The sequence below is a fragment of the Homarus americanus genome, unplaced genomic scaffold, assembly GCF_018991925.1.
Source record: "Homarus americanus isolate GMGI-L3 unplaced genomic scaffold, GMGI_Hamer_2.0 scaffold53233, whole genome shotgun sequence".
Classification (NCBI taxonomy): domain Eukaryota; kingdom Metazoa; phylum Arthropoda; class Malacostraca; order Decapoda; family Nephropidae; genus Homarus; species Homarus americanus.
The window spans coordinates 6,148,582-6,167,013 of NW_024751660.1; the positions used below are offsets into that span (position 1 = coordinate 6,148,582).

Genomic DNA, 18,432 nt, shown 5'->3' on the forward strand with positions numbered 1-18,432 from the left:
GAACTCTCTTGTGCCTTTGTGGGGCCGCTTATTGGAGGTTCTTGTGGCCTTCTGTGGTTAGAGGTCTCTTGTGACCTTTGGGGGCCTCTTGCGGCGGTCTCCTACAACCTCAGCAGCTCACTGAGTACTTATCAAGCTTTCATCTGTGACTCCTAACGTCTTCTATGGGGTTTCTCTGTTCTACAATGACCTCTGAGACCTCCTTTGGGGTGTTCTCAAGGTGCCTAGTGAACGCTCTCTGACCTCTGGCGACCTCTTTCTGGCCTCGTAAAACCTTTCGAGTTTTTTCTGAACTTCTCTTCCCTTCCACAGCCTCTATGACCTCTGACTCTCCCGGCCTCTGTTGACCTCCTACGGTGTTTCGAGGCCCTCGTCTAAACTGCTCTGATCTCTTATACCATTTCCTGGGAACCGTTTGTATTTCCCTTTGACCTAACCTTGTGCGGTGTGACCCGTGTGACCTTACTTGACCTCTTGGAGCCACTTGAAATACCCCGTGACCTCAACTGATGTTCCAGATAAATCTTCTTTGACCTCCTGTGAAACGTCTGGAGGTTTTATTGACTTTCTTTGACCTCTTGTGAGACGTTGGAGGTTTTATTGATCTTCCGTGACCTCCTGTGACCTTGACCTTGTCTGAAACACGTCCCGAGAGGAGTTTAATGTCTCAGTCACTGGATTTTGTATTTATTTTATTATTTTTTTTTTTTTTGCTCGACGCACTGAGTTTTTTTTTGTTTTTTTGTCACTGTTTTTTTTCTGTATGTATTTCGTTGTTTTTGTCTCACTGTTTTATCTACGTCTTAATTATATATACCAAATATTTTTCTCAGTCAGTTTTGTTTTATTTTTGTCAGTTTATTTTATACCTCGATCACTTAGTTCTTATTTTTTGTCTCAATTAATTTCTTTATTTCCCTCAAAGTCTTTTTTTTTCTCTTTTATAATAAAATTTACTTTTATTCACTGAGCATATTTTAATGTCTCACACACTGCAGTATCTTTCCCGGGAATATAATATTTAATGTCTCACTTGAATATCACCCGGTATTTAATATTTATGTCTCATGAATATTGTCCTTATGACTCGAGTATTTTACCAAGAATATATAATTTATGTCTCACGCACTTAAATATTTCCCCCTAGTTATTATCTTTATGTCTCACTTGTTATCTTATGAATGAAATCTTTCTTTAATGTTTCCTTATTTTACTTTTATCAGTTATTCCTCCCCTTAAGTTTCTCGGGCTAGAGGGACATACCAGGGGCGGCATGTCTTGGCCCACAAGTCACCCATAACCGGTGTAATAGTCCCCAATCTATCGCATATAGAATCGATCTATCGGAGAGACATTGATTATTACACGTATCTACAGCTAACGTAACCTAACGTAACTTAACCTAACCTAACCTAACGTAATCTAACGTAACCTAACGTAACTTAACCTAACCTAACCTAACGTAATCTAACGTAACCTAACGTAACTTAACCAAACCTAACCTATCGTAGAAAATATTAATCGGACTTTTAAACGTAATATAATAAGAGCACTTTAGGTAAAATGTTAATAGCTCTTGATGTATGAAAATAATAGCTTCGATAAATAGCAGTTAAACGTCGATAAGTGGCAGTTAAACGTCGATAAATAGCAATTTAATGTAATATATCATTATCCCTTAATGTCGGATATAAATAGCACTTAACGTCCTTCAATTCTACTGAACAATTATTAATAGCAGTTAAAGTAAGACATTAATAGCAGTTAAGATATTTAATAGCACTTAACTAAGATATAAATAGCACTTAAGATACTATTAGTACTTAAGGAAAGATACTAATAGCAATTAAATATTCAGATAAACTTAACTACTCGTTCCTATTTAATTATTTCCTATATCTGGTTAATTAATTGTTAAAATAATGATTAATATATTTTTATAGGTTAAGATAAATAATATAAAATAACAATTAAATACGATTAAATAATAAAATAATTAAATATAATGACACTGTAATAATGAAATAAAATAATAATATAATGAAATAAAATTAAATAATATAATAATTAAATAAGATGATATACCAGGTTGACTGTTGCCTATAATTTCGTCCTTTTGACATCAATGATAATTCTGTTTTTGTAATAATAATTCGTCTTGGATATCAGTATTAATGTTTGTTAGTTTTCTTCATCATCATCATCATCCTCGTCATTATTTTTATCTTCATTATCATTATCGTCGCCATTATTAGAACCATTTGAAGTAGTTGCTGTTGTATTATTTATTATTATTATTATTATTACAATTGTTATTATTATTATTATTATTATTATTATTATTATTATTATTAGTTACTATTATTATTGTTATTATTATTATTATTATTATTATTAGTTACTATTATTATTGTTATTATTATTATTATTATTAGTCTCATAATAATCTAGGTTAACACATCAGAAAAGTGGTAAAGCTATAGTGAACAACGCCTTAAAAGTGTTACTGTATCATCATGTTTTATTCATTAACACTTGTATCTCCTGTGTGTGTGTGTGTGTGTGTGTGTGTGTGTGTGTGTGTGTGTAATTGTAATTTAGCAATAAGTTCATATATTTATCTATAATTTTGAATTGATGTGTACATAGGAACAGTAATGTAGAACCTAACCTAACCCACCAACCTTAATCTAACGCTCCCCTACACCCTGCCATACTCACACCCGTCTTCCCCTACATCCCCCCCTACATCCCCCTACACCCCGTCTTCCCCCTACACCCCGTCTTCCTACATCCCCCTACACCCGTCTTCCCTACACCCCGTCTTCCCTACACTTTATCTTCCCACCTCCCCTACACCCCGTCTTCCCTACACCCCCCCCACCCCGTCTTCCCCTACCCCCCCTACACCCTGCTTCCCCCTACACCTCCCCTACACCCCGTCTTCCCCCTACACCTCCCCTACACCCGTCTTCCCCTACACCTCCCCTACACCCGTCTCCCCTACCCCCTCCCCTACCCCCGTCTTCACATCCCCCTACACCCCGTCTTCCCCTACCCCCACCCGTCTTCCCCTACACCCCGTCTTCCCCTACACCCCCCCTACACCCCGTCTTCCCCTACACCTCCCCCACACCCCATCCTTCCCCTACACCTCCCCCTACACCCGTCTTCCCCTACACCTCCCCCACACCCCGTCTTCCCCTACACCTCCCCCTACCGTCTTCCCCTACACCTCCCCACCCCATCTTCCCCTACACCTCCCCACACCCCCGTCTTCCTCCTCTACACCCCCCGTCTTCTCCTACACCTCCCCACACCCCGTCTTCCCCTACACCCCCCCACCCCGTCTTCCCCTACACCTCCCCTACACCCCATCTTCTCCCTACCTCCCCTACACCCCATCTTCTCCTACACCCCCTACACCCCGTCTTCCCCCTACACCCCCCACCCTTCTCCACCTCCCCTACACCCCGTCTTCCCCTACCCCGTCTTCCCCTACACCGTCTTCCCCTACACCCCGTCTTCCCCTACACCCCCCACACCCCGTCTTCCCCTACACCTCCCCACACCCATCTTCTCCTACACCTCCCCCCCCCGACTTCCCCTACCCGTCTTCCCCCTACCTCCTCTACACCCCGTCTTCACCCCCCTACACCCCGTCTTCCCCTACACCTCCCCTACACCCTGTCTTCCCCTACACCTCCCCTACCTCCCCTGCCCCCCTACACCTCCCCACACCCCGTCTTCCCTACACCTCCCTACACCCCGTCTTCCCCCACACCTCCCCCACACCCTGTCTTCCCCTACACCTCCCCCTACACCCCCGTCTTCCCCCACACCTCCCCTACACCCCCGTCCTTCCCCCTACGCCTCCCCTACCCCGTCTTCACCCCCTACACCCCGTCTTCCCCACCTCCCCTACACCCGTCTTCCCCTACACCTCCCCACACCCGTCTTCCCCCCACACCTCCCCTACACCCCGTCTTCCCCTACACCTCCCCTACACCCCGTCTTCCCCTACACCTCCCCTACACCCCGTCTTCCCCACCTCCCCACCCCCGTCTTCCCCACCTCCCCACATCCCGTCTTCCCTACACCTCCCCTACACCCCGTCTTCCCACCTCCCCCACACCCCGTCTTCCCCCACACCTCCCCTACACCCCCGTCTTCCCCTACACCTCCCCTACACCCCGTCTTCCCCTCCCCTACCCCCCGTCTTCCCTACACCTCCCCCACACCCCGTCTTCCCCTACACCTCCCCTACACCCCGTCTTCCCCTACACCTCCCCCTACACCCCGTCTTCCTCTACACCTCCCCTACACCCCGTCTTCCCACCTCCCCTACACCCCGTCTTCCCTACACCTCCCCTACACCCCGTCTTCCCCTACACCTCCCTAAACCCCGTCTTCCCTACACCTCCCCTACCCCGCTTCTCACCTCCCCACACCCCTTACATATTCATCGCCAATCAGATTTTTTTTTCACTAAAGGAGTTTATGACCAATTTCCCTATTTTTAGGGTAACGTGTGTTGGAGGGGAGAGCTAACTCTCTCTCTCTCTCTCTCTCTCTCTGCCTTTTTAACACGAGTGTACCGATATCATGTGTAAATGAGCCACAAACTACATAATTATATATAATATGCATACAAGCCAACTAGTGTTAGCTTAGTAATATGTATACCAGCCAACTACCTGTACTGTTAACGAGATAATGGGCCTTCACTTTAGGACAGGTAAATCATCACTATTTGGTAATTGGGCATTTGTTATGTGGGTTGATTTAATACTGAAACACAAACTCGTTCCATGGAAAAAAAATTATAAATGATTAAATAGATAAAAAAAGTTAGGTTTAATTTCTAGTTAATTTAAAGTTGTCTGGTTCTGGTTATAAAAATTCCATGATATTTGATCATTGAAAATTTCATTGTTAATTTGAAATTGAGCGAATTGATGAATATAACACTTACTGTCGTGTTCTGACGTGGGTTACCCGCTATAACAACTGTACACTAGATAGATAGATAGATAGATAGAGAACTATATAATTTTTGTTCAGATACTACAAAATGTTTAGCAGGAAATAGAATATCACTTTAATGTCTACAGAATCACAATAGGAACTCATGGCCTGTTTTCCACTGTAGATTGTTGTTGTTGTTTTTGTTGTTGTTGTTGTTTCCATAAGACATGTTTAAATCCGTGAAGATCATTTGTTATAATTCTGTTTGTTAGTAATTTGTTTAATCACTGGGTGTTTAAATTTTGTTAATCATCGTTAAAATATTCTCTGTTTACAACTTCTACCTCACACCGGTAAACAATACGATGGTTGTTGATTGTGGTTGTTGTGGTTGGTGAATTGTGATTGTTTAGCCACATCGTTTATTGCGGTTCCACGGGCCGCTGGTTCGATCACGAACTTCCCAGTTCACCCAGGTGTACCGAAGGGTTAGTGTACAGTGTGCTATATCCACACCTCCCCGTGATGTCTGTGGGACCGACTTTCATACTATGTTTTTTTTTTAATTTCATCGTTTATCAATTTATTTCATTTGTTATTTATCGCTTTATTTAATTCCTGTTTATTTATTTATTTATTTATTTATATATTTTTTATTTATTCATTATTTATCAATCTATTTCATCATTAATATTTATAATTTTATACATTAATTTACTCCTACGATTATTTCATCTATTATTTATCCTATTATTCATAATTTATTAGTTTTTATTTACCTGATATTTTATTTATTAGTCATTGTCAATTTTACTAGTAATAAAAACAAAACAAAAATATCTTACTCTTATTTACATTCTTTTGAAAATGATTTACATGATATTTACACTTTTCTCCATCTTTGTAAATATCGTAATGAAAAAAAACGATGGATTTTTAGAATTAGAGTTGAGATTTTTGCCTAATTATAATGCCTGTTGGGATTTGATTTTGTATTAGCTGCAGTTAATGCTTTTAATTGCTATACCTTCTGTTTTTGATATCTAGACAGGAAGCTAAATCTAAAGTCTCATTTAGAATTAGATAAATTATTCCTGATTTTTTTGTTGTTAACGACTTAGACCCTGAATTTAAATGCATGATTAGATTTTGAATAAATTATAAGAAGGGTCTAATAGTATTGGGGTCCATAAGGCTTGGGGTCTATTAGGACTGGAGCCTATTAAACTGGGGTCTGTTTTTACCTATTTTTTTCTTATTCTACGGTGTTATTTTATTATTATTATTATTATTATTATTATTATTATCATTATTATTATTATTATTATTATATTATTATTATTATTACTTATTATTATTATTATTATTATTAGTTATTATTATTATTTTACTATTATTATTATTATTATTATTATCATTATTATTATTATTATTATTATCATTATTATTATTATTACTATTATTATTATTATTATTATTATTAGTTATTATTATTATTTTACTATTATTATTATTATTATTATTATTATTATTATTATTATTATTATTATTATTATTATTATTTACCATACCTCCATTTCTCCATCCGTATTTCTTTCTCTTCTCCTATTTCTTTCTCTTCCGTTTTTCTTGTATTTACCGACTTATTTCCTTCCCTTTACGCCTTTCCTACGACTATATATTTCTTCTCAACTGTTTCCTTTCCTCTTTGTCTTCCCTCTATCCTGATTCTGTTCCGTCCTATTCCTGTTCCGACTTATATCTGTTCCACCAACACTATCATCAATGCCACCACCACCACCACCACCACTACCACCACTCACTGCCACTACCAACACTATCCCTGCCACCACTATCACTGCCGCTGTCACTACCACCATCCCTGCCGCTACCACCACTATCACTACTACCACTATCTCAGCCCCTACTATCACCACCACCACCACCACCACTACCACTACCACTACCCCCCTCCTGTACCACAACAGATTTTCCAGTAAATTAGACTTGTGATGCACATTAGGGACAGATTACCACCTTCTTAGTCTTCTGACCTATTTCCTTCGATTTATCTTACGAGTTTTTCAAAATCTGTCGCTGTTTTCGGATTTGTGAACGGATTTTGCGTTGTCTTCGTTGTTGTTTTATGAGAAAATCTGGAGTTTGTTTTTTACCAGATTTACTCGCTGTCTTTGAGATCAGTTGAGTGGGGTTTTTTTACCGATTTGTATCAGTAGATTTCAAGGAATTTGTTCTTTATGATACAGATTTTATTTTGGAAATTGGTTGAATTATTTTAGCCTTATTTATCATCGATATTAATTATTAACTTAAAAAAATCTATTTTTATTTCACAAAAGAAATTAATTATTGATTTATTCTCTAAATAAAATAAATCTTACTGAAATAATTTATCAGCATATTTAGTTTTTGAAATAAATTATTTACTAATCGTATAGAGATAAATTTTCGATTCAGATATATATATTTTTTTTACTTAGGGAAATGTTAATTTGCTTATTAACTAATAAAGGGACTCACTATTTATGACCAGAGTTCAAAGTTCATCCATAGTGTATTTACATAGCAATTAGCATCACGGTCAAATTATTACTTAGTGGTTAGCTTGGCCGTCAAATTATTTACATAGTAGTTAGCATAGCGTTCAAATTATTACATAGCGATTAGGTCACTATGTGTCCTTAATTTACATAGCGCACTTATTTTTACATAGCGATCATCTCATTACATAGCGATTACTTTACACATCAACCTTATTGTTACATAGCGATTTTCTTATTACCATTCTGCCACATTACATAGCATGCTTACTGTTACATAGCATTAAGATCGTTACATAGCGATCTTATATTTCCAGAATGCTCGTGTTACATAGCGTTCTAAATTTCACATAGTAGCCTAATTATTATATATCATTCGTATTGCAGAGCATCTTATTGTGACATAGCAAACCTTACTGTATAAAGGTCAAATTACATAGCAACCCTATCATTACATAGCGAACGTTTTCCTACAAAGCGACCTTATTACATAGCAGCCTTTTAACAGCAGCCTCATCCTTTCATAGCAGTTATGTTACATAGCAGATCTGTTTCTACATAGCAAGCGTACGGCAGAAGATGGCTTACTTATAATTACATAGCTGTTATTTTTCCATAGCATTTTATCGTTACATAGTAGTCGTTTTGTGTAGCCGTCGTGATCCATAGACAATTGTCGCATTACATAGCACCACCCTTACATAGCGGTCGCATTACATAGCACCACCCTTACATAGCGGTCGCATTACATAGCCTTACCCTTACATAGCGATCACATTACATAGCTTTACCCATACATAGCCCTTCCCTAACATAGCGGTCCATTACAGAGCACCACCCTTACATAGCAGTCACATTACATTGCCTCACCCTTACATAGCGGCATAGCGGCCACATTACATAGTCTAACCCTTACATAGCGATCGCATTACCCAACCTAGCCTAACCCTTACATAGCGGTCACATTACATAGCTTAACCCTTACATAGCGGTCACATTACATAGCCTAAGCCTTACACAGCGGTCATATTACATAGCTTAACCCTTACATAGCGGTCACATTACATAGCCTAACTCTTACATAGCAGTCGCATTACATAGTTATATATACTGTACAGAGATGATTGTAAATTATATCAACTTCTATTGACTTAATTACTTGACTGTGTTAGTATTTGTATAACTAATATATAATTTAAATCGGGTATTTAGGGTCAGTTATTATTATTAATTAATTTATTTATTATATTTATCTGTTTATTATGATTATCTTATTTTGGGTCATATATTTGTTCTTATTTACAATTTTTTACATTTTATATTTACTAATTCATCTCATTTACATTTTTTTTTACTATCATTTTAGCTTTATTGTGTCTATTTTATTTACAATTATTATTTTATTTTACATTTTTATAAGTTTTGATAATGAGTTATGCAATTAATTACCAGGAACTTAATTGTACATATTTTACTAATAATTGTTAGGGGATATTGGCCACTTAATTGTATTTAACTTACTACTAACTGTTAAAGGTTTTAGGTTAATTATCGAGGCCGTTGTGGTAATTATCGTCGACTATAATAAAGTTATTGATTGTCGATGTCTATTTTAACTCCTTAGGAAAGAACAATAGAAAGTCTATTTCACCTACGAAAGTCTATTTCTCTCTCAAGTATAACCAAAGTATATTTCTCTCTCAAGTATAACCTCTCTCAAGTATAACCAAAGTATATTTCTCTCTCAAGTATAACCAAAGTATATTTCTCTCTCAAGTATAACCAAAGTATATTTCTCTCAAGTATAACCAAAGTATATTTCTCTCTCAAGTATAACCAAAGTATATTTCTCTCTCAAGTATAACCAAAGTATATTTCTCTCAAGTATAACCAAAGTATATTTCTCTCTCAAGTATAACCAAAGTATATTTCTCTCTCAAGTATAACCAAAGTATATTTCTCTCAAGTATAACCAAAGTATATTTCTCTCTCAAGTATAACCAAAGTATATAATATACCCTAACTTACACATTATTGGAGCGTAGTGAAGAGACAGTGACCTTTTAATGCGTGATTGTTAGTCCACGTGAATAATCTATAACAAACACGACTACAACACGACACGTAAATTACCTATAATGGCAACAAAAAATAACAGGACGCGTAAATATTCTATAACAACTACTACTATTACTACTACTACTACTACTACTGCTACTTGATGGTGTTTTGTTGCAATTGTCGAGGAAGAATTGTTGTATTTATTCATTTATTTTTGTGTGTTTTACGATCTTAAACTTTCGATTTTTAGCAGAATTTGATGTTTGGTGTGTGTGTGTGTGTGTGTATGTGTGTGTGTGTGTGTGTGTGTGTGTGTGTGTGTGGTGTACAGTTGGCTCCTGTACACCTGGGGAAGTCATAAAGAAAAATAGCCAATGTAGCCTTAAACAATACAACGTCAGAAACCTATCCTAACCTAACGTAACCTAACATAACCTAACGTAACCTAACGTAACCTAACCTAACCTAACGTAACCTAACGTAACTTAACGTAACCTAACCTAACGTAACCTAACCTAATCTCACAAAACCTTAATCTTACTTATCTTAATTTAATCTAACATGTTTAATCTATTATAAATTAACCTAACAATTTATCTAACCTATCATAATCTAACCTAATTTACTTTAACTTAACCTAACCTAATCTAGCCTAACCTAACCTAATCTAACCCTTTGAACACTGTGATTAAGGAGACTTAGTTTCCTTTGGGGTTAAGTCATTATATCAAAGAGGTTAACTCACTATATTCAAAAGGGACTAAAAAGGGTTAATTTACCACGGGGTTAAGATCTTGTACTCAGAGTGTTGGCATCGTACTCATAGGATTGTTATCGTACTCAAGGGGTTGTTGGTAATATACTCACGGGACTAATTCATTGTACACAAGGGCATAGTACTCAAAGGATCCAGTTATTGTACTCAAAGGGTCAAGTAATTGTACTTAAGGGGTTAACTTATCATACTCAAAGAGGAAAGACATCATACTCAAAGGGTTAAATTATCGTACTCAAAAGGTCAAATCATTGTACTCAAGGGGTTAAAAGGAGACCAGAGTACAGCCACCATGACGGGAATAACACCGCTATGCCTCCTTCAGACACTCACGGGATACTGACTCCTCTATACCATGTTAAGGATCTATATATCTGCTGATTACTGGTCCTTTATATATCACCTGTAATCAACCAGGTACTCAGAAATTCTACATATTTTTTTTTAGTAGTTCGTCCTGATCACACATACAAAAATTCCACCGGACTGCAGATCTAGAAATTCGTCTCTTTTAATTCGTCCTGAACACGTATCCAGAAATTCGTTTGTATTTTCGTTTCATTTTATAGTATTTTTGTTGTTGTTGTAAATCGTCTTGACCATCTATATAGAAAATATATTTTTATAGTTTTTCCGGATGTTTAACCGTGTCCGGGTGAAGAGAAAATGTAATCTTATCCCTTATTCTTTGGGTAACAACCACACCAGGTAACTTAACGGTCAATTAACCATGCTAAACCAGGTATCTAGTCGGCCAATTAATCACACCAGGTATCTAGACGGCCAATTAACCACATTAGGTAACTTAACGACCAATTAACCATACTACACCAGGTATCTAGACGGTCAATTAACCACACCAGGTATCTAGACGGCCAATTAACCACACTAGGTAACTTAACGACCAATTAACCACACCAGGTATCTAGACGGTCAATTAACCACACTAGGTAACTTAACGACCAATTAACCACACCAGGTATCTAGACGGCCAATTCGCTACACCAGGTATCTAGAAAATTAATTTATATCTTCTTTTTAAAGGGATGAGGAAGATGGGGGGGGGGGATAAGGACCACTAATTATCCAGGTGTGAGTATAACATAGTGTCAGGTAGATATAGTGTGGCTATGATGTGGCTATGGTGTGGCTATAATGTGACGTCACTTAAGGGGTAAAGCTAATCTACTTAATGATTTATAAATGATGTATGTGTATTTGTTTACTGTAGGGGGAAATATGGGTGACTGTAGTGATGATATGATTTGGTATTTTAATATTAGGTTTTGTCTTTAAACCCTTCACTGCTGGACGACATTTTTTTTATATTCTATTTGGCTAACGTGAGAGATTTTATTCAGCTCAGAGGGGACCCGTAGATATAAAAGGGGTTAATGGACTATCTCCACTAACGAATAAGCGGAGGTAAACAAGAAGTAAGCAAACTGAGTGAAAGAGATACTGGTTGATTTTTTTTAAGAGCGAGAGTGTGTATAAACAAAGGTGATGCGACATTTACTGGGATAGCGGAAGATAAACAAACTACAAAAGTTACCGTGAAAAAAACCCCTTGATATTATTGAGTATCGGAATGACTGGAACGAATCTGTAATGTGCTGGAACGAGTCTCCTACCTTCTGGAACGAATCTATGAACTACTGGAGCTCGTCACCTAGTTGCTATAGAACGAATCTCCGAACTGTTAGAACGAATCTTTGAGCTACTGATCTTACCGCATAGATGGTATTTGTGGCACTTCACTTGGATCTGAACACGATGGTAAAGAAACGTTTTTTCCTCGTCTGTAACTTAACCAGATTCAACACGAATATCCAAATACATCGAATTTCAACGATATCACTTAACAAGGAGACAAATAATCAGAGTTTTAACGTGAAAGGAGTCGTCGAATTTTAGCGCGATCGCGGACCACTCGGCGTGTACCGGAAGTGCAGCGGCATTACGTATTGGTAAAACGGGTCGTCGGGGCCTGTGCGTGATCGGGTATACGGTTCGTTGGTCACCGGACGTTTTAACAGGATAGCGTGAAGAAGAAAGGACTTGACGGGACTTACAGGTGAGTGAGCACCTTTGTGGGTAATCAGGTAACTGGGATTATCGGAGGTTCGCGCACCAGAAACCAAATCACCGGAAGTTTTTTGACGGAATCTGTGAAGTGGATTTTGGCGGCTTCGCGGAGTATACTTCCTGATAGAGCGTGATCGCGAAGTGAATGAAATGTGGCCTTTAACTTCATCGCTTAAGGAATAAACTGGAGTTTGAAGGATATCGCGAAATGAAAAAAAGAAAACTGTACAGTAAGTTGTCGAGAAACAAAATATGACGAGATCATTGGCGACATCGGGAACTGACTCGCTGAAACTTTGGCGTTGTTTGCGTAGTCAGTTGGCGAAGTGAGTGTAAGAGATTTGATGTGTTAGTATTTATTTATTTTACTGAAACGAATATGAATTCCTTTGCAGTGTAGGATCAAGGAACATGAACTTTGACGAACAAGGAACAGAAGGATTGAAAGTTTTACGAGAAGGGACAAATGTTTTACCTTCAAAGATACACGGGAAGTTTAACGTTTACACAGACGAAGGTTTAACACACATACAGCCGGAGTTTTAACGTGGTTACAGAGGAAGATTTAACGTACGCACTGACGGAGGTTTAACGTACATACAGCCATGTTTAACGTACCTACTGACGGAGGTTTAACGTACATACGGACAGGTTTAACGTAGATACAGAAGTAGGTTTAAGGGTACGTACTGACGGAGGTTTAACGTACATACAGCCAGGTTTAACGTACATACTGACGGAGGTTTAACGTACATACAGCCATGTTTAACGTACATACTGACGGAGGTTTAACGTACATACAGCCAGGTTTAACGTACATACTGACGGAGGTTTAACGTACATACAGCCATGTTTAACGTACATACTGACGGAGGTTTAACGTACATAAATCTAATGCCTTGTTGATAAATATTTCTCAGTAGAAATTTTAAAATGATGATGAAGACACAACGAAACATTTATTAATACATGATGATCTATTTTCCGTACATTTTTATGCCTATTGTATTTTAACGTTAATTTTAATGCATGTTTATACGACTGTGTTTTTATTTTATTTAAACGTGTGTGTGTGTGTGTGTGTGTGTGTGTGTGTGTGTGTGTGTGTGTGTGTGTGTGTGTGTGTGTGTGTGTGAATGACGACACACGTTACATCAGCTGATTGACGTAAACAGCCATCTGTTCATCTTAATATATGCGATCACTTACCCTCCCCCGAGGAACTTTGGCCATAATGAAATATAATTACTTCCTAATTACCAAGTTACAAACACATTACCAACAACTTAAGTACTATTCATTAGATATCTTAATTAAATAGGTGTGTGGTGGTGATGGTAGGTAAGACACTAATTGCCATAGGTAACACCTGGCCAATATCCCAAATGCGATTAATTAGGTTTATGACACTTAATTACCATAAATAATATCTGACCATTATCTCAGGTAGGATTAATTAGGTTCTTATACATGGATGGTAATTATAATACCTGTTAATTACCTTATAATTATTACCCTAATATCGTAATTAAATTAATGATAAGGGTGAAATGTGTCGAGTGATTTAAATACCTGTATAAACACCTGGCCAACGACGCCTTGAATGTTATATGCTATTTATGTGTTCCCACGTTAGTTCCTTGATGATGACTATGATGATGGTGGTGATGGTGGTAATGATGATGATGATGATGATGGTGGTGATGATGATAATGGTGGTGGTGATGGTAATGATGATGATGGTGATGATGATGGTGGTGATGATGATGATGTTGGTAGTAATGATGGTGGTGATGATGATGATAGTGGTGGTGATGATGATGATGATGATGATGATGATGATGAAGACGATGATGATAATAACATATGAACTACTCATTAAAGATAAATAGACCTAACGAACGGGTTATATATATATATATATATATATATATATATATATATATATATATATATATATATATATATATATATATATATAATGAGTCAAGTTTCTATATTCTGTAGAGGTTTAAGATAAAAATTAATAAAAAATATATCAATAATTGGTAAGTTATTATAGTTGTCATCTTGTGGAAATTGTAAAGGAATTTTTACTTGTCCAATGAATGACTATATTTAGTGTCAATGTTGGTAATCTCTCAATGAAGTTAAAATAAACTAAATTCACAAAAAGAAAAAAATGCAAGAAAAAAAAATGCGTTGAGCACGACGTTTGAAATGACCTAAAAATGCAGAATTTCAAAGTTTTTTAAGTATATTTTTGTCTTCGTTTTCGGATTATCTTTACAGGACGAACTATTTTTTTCTTGTCGACTCTAAAAGGCTACGTTGGGAGGACCACCAGGCTGGGTCACATCAGCCGGTGTCCAGAGTGTCGAAAATAAAAGAAAAAAGAAAACCCACAGACGCCTGAGAACATCTGGGGTCCGAACTGAAATATTAAGGTGTGTTGACATTACCAGACATGTGTTCCAAGGTGTCTCAAAGGTCACCAAGTTACCTGTTAATATCACCAACCTTCACCTGAGTTAATAGCCCGTAAATAATTACTTTAACCGAGGATTGTCTTAACACAAGAAGGTGAAAAAACTCCTTCCCCACATGGCTCCTTTTCCCTCCTCCTCTTCTCCCAGTCACTCTCACTCACTCTCACAGCGACAGACGCGGACGTACGCTCCCCGTGGTGCCTCAAACCCGACTGAGGTGGCAGAGGTGAGGGAAATATTCTCCTACCCCCAACCGCCTGGCCCTCCCCTCCAGCTTGTGGCCCCGCCCCCCGGCTCTCCAAACTCCGCCCCCCGCCACCTACTGACCAGAGCCTCCTAACGAGGTCTTGGTGGTGGCTTGTGGATAGATAGATTAGTTTGGCACAAAGATAGATTACAGAAGGGGCAGCCTCGACCCAAAGCCTCCGAGAAGGAAGTTGAACAAAGTCTATCTTGGAGAGCACCTCAGATCCCTCCCACCCTACCCCATCCCCCGCTCACCCACCATCACTCGTGTATTAAAATCTAAACTAACTCGCTCAATATATATACCAAAGATCACACGGGATTAATGATTAATCCCTCCCCTGCCCGCAGGTTGAAGGGGATTTATAAGATGGATTATGATAGATGTAACAGTACCATGAGGGTGTGGGACAGTTCGCCAGGGGATTTCAAGAAGTGTCGCAAATTCGTCAACAATGGTGGTCTTCCTGTGGACTTACAAATGGTTTTCCGGTGTTTGCCGCGCCTTGGCTGGTCGGAATGGGCAGATATTAATTGTTTCTGCGCCTGTACACCGTCATTAGTCTGTGGGGTGATTGGCGCCACAGACGGCTAGCATAAGGGGACTCCACTGTATACAAGGGCCAGGAGCTCACATTCCCAAAGACTTGTGTGTGATTATTATCTTCCTCTGTAACTGCGGTAAAGACGTGACAGCAATACTTACGCTACAGTCTTGGTGCAATTTCGACGCCATATTTGCCACTAGCTTGAGTATGTATGTATGTATGTATGTATGTATGTATGTATGTATGTATGTATGTATGTGTAAAACAATAAGTATACCCTGTCTATAGACCTAAAACTCGAAGCTATATCAACTTTTAACTCATGAAATTCATCCAATGCAAAACTTCACCCTAACACACATACATATTTATACATGTTAACGAGTTGGTCGGGAGGTCAGGGTTGGCACATGACTCATAAACACACTACACTAATGCTATGGAACTCACCTGTAATTTATACCTGAACTTGTATCGATGTTCCTGTGGTAATTATTGTAAAGGGATTCACCTGTACCTGAGTGAAGGAGAAGTATAGGATTGGTGTGGTTCTAGTAGCCTACTGACTCTGTGTGTGTGTGTGTGTGTGTGTGTGTGTGTGTGTGTGTGTGTGTGTGTGTGTGTAGTGATAGCAAGGTCATGTGCTCTTACTTCTTGCCTGTTTATTTGATATCTGCACACACACACACACACACACACACACACACACACACACACACACACACACACACACACACACAACAAACAATACACACACACACACACACACACACACACACACACACACACACACACACACACACAGCGTTCAGTCTAATTGAGCAGAACGAGTTAGTTAATGTAACGGAATTGGGCTAAATGACCTCAGTAGTCGATAACTGGAGTGCGACAACAACAACAACACAACAGCAACGATGTCAACAACAACAGTGTTAATGACAACAATAATATATATGTCGACAACATCATCAGTATCAACAACAGAAACATCAGTATCAACAACAGAAACATCAGTATCAACAACAGAAACATCAGTATCAACAACAGAAACATCAGTATCAACAACAGAAACATCAGTATCAACAACAGAAACATCAGTTATCAACCAGAAACATCAGTATCAACAACAGAAACATCAGTATCAACAACAGAAACATCAGTGTCAACAACAGAAACATCAGTATCAACAACAGAAACATCAGTATCAACAACAGAAACATCAGTATCAACAACATAAACATCAGTGTCAACAACAGAAACATCAGTGTCAACAACAGAAACATCAGTATCAACAACAGAAACATCAGTATCAACAACAGAAACATCAGTATCAACAACAGAAACATCAGTATCAACAACAGAAACATCAGTATCAACAACAGAAACATCAGTATCAACAACAGAAACATCAGTATCAACAACAGAAACATCAGTGTCAACAACAGAAACATCAGTGTCAACAACAGAAACATCAGTATCAACAACAGAAACATCAGTATCAACAACAGAAACATCAGTATCAACAACAGAAACATCGGTATCAACAGAACATCGAGTATCAACAGAAACATCGAGTATCAACAACAGAAACATCGGTATCAACAACAGAAACTTATCGAGGTATCAACAACAGAAACGTCAGTGTCAACAACAGGAAACATCAGTGTCAACAACAGAACATCCGGTGTCAACAACAGAAACATCAGTATCAACAACAGAAACATCGGTATCAGCAACCCAGAAACATCTGAAGTGTCAGCAAGCAGAAACATCAGTATAACAACAGGAAACATCAGTATCAACAAACATCCAGTATCAACAACAGAGAAACATCAGTCTGTCAACAGCAAAACATCAGTATCCAGCAACAGAAACATCGGTGTCAACAACAGAAACATCGGTATCAACAACAGAAACATCGGTATCAACAGCAAAACATCGAAACAACAACAGAAACATCAGTATCAACAACAGAAACATCAGTGTCAACAACAGAAACATCAGTGTCAACAACAGAAACATCAGTATCAACAACAGAAACATCAGTATTAACAACAGAAACATCAGTATCAACAACAGAAACATCAGTATCAACAACAGAAACATCAGTGTCAACAACAGAAACATCAGTGTCAACAACAGAAACATCAGTGTCAACAACAGAAACATCAGTATCAACAACAGAAACATCAGTATCAACAACAGAAACATCAGTATCAACAACAGAAACATCAGTATCAACAACAGAAACATCAGTATCAACAACAGAAACATCAGTATCAACAACAGAAACATCAGTATCAACAACAGAAACATCAGTATCAACAACAGAAACAGCAGTATCAACAACAGAAACATCAGTATCAACAACAGAAACATCAGTATTAACAACAGAAACATCAGTGTCAACAGTAATGTTTTAAGTATTAAGTAGTGATTTTTTTCTGTTTATTATAATTATTTAATAATATTTTCACTTAATAATTTATCCGTTATTGTATATTCTTATTGTTTAACTTTTATCAATTATGGTTATTTGTTTATTTGTATTGTAGTATAAATTATATAACATCTCAGTCATTTATATTTGCCTATAATTATGTATATATAATCTACATTTTAGTTTATATATTAATAATGTTGTACTTAATTATATATCGATATTTACAGTTATTGTTTATTATTTGTTATTAATT

At 37.8% G+C, this 18,432-nt stretch overlaps 1 protein-coding gene and 1 long non-coding RNA gene across 3 annotated transcripts; one reads left to right on the forward strand and one right to left on the reverse strand.

Moving 5' to 3' along the window:
- Window positions 1–695: 695 nt before the first annotated feature.
- Window positions 696–15,160, reverse strand: LOC121854792. Of its 2 annotated transcripts, none has more exons than XR_006086637.1 (2): window positions 15,104–15,160; window positions 696–1,340 (listed from the first exon to the last, which is right to left on the reverse strand). It is a non-coding gene; the product is annotated as an uncharacterized LOC121854792 (long non-coding RNA). The 2 variants fall into 2 exon arrangements; XR_006086638.1 differs by having other exon boundaries at window positions 696–1,001; window positions 15,104–15,147.
- Window positions 15,161–16,689: 1,529 nt separating this feature from the next.
- LOC121854743 (putative cyclin-dependent serine/threonine-protein kinase DDB_G0272797/DDB_G0274007) lies at window positions 16,690–17,487 on the forward strand. Its single transcript, XM_042349481.1, has one exon. The coding sequence runs from the start codon at window positions 16,690–16,692 to the stop codon at window positions 17,485–17,487; it is 798 nt and encodes a 265-aa protein (XP_042205415.1).
- Window positions 17,488–18,432: the final 945 nt, after the last annotated feature.

Excerpts from the sequence above, each read along its gene's own strand:
- LOC121854743 (XM_042349481.1), top strand. The coding sequence starts at position 16,690 with ATGTCGACAACATCATCAGTATCAACAACAGAAACATCAGTATCAACA.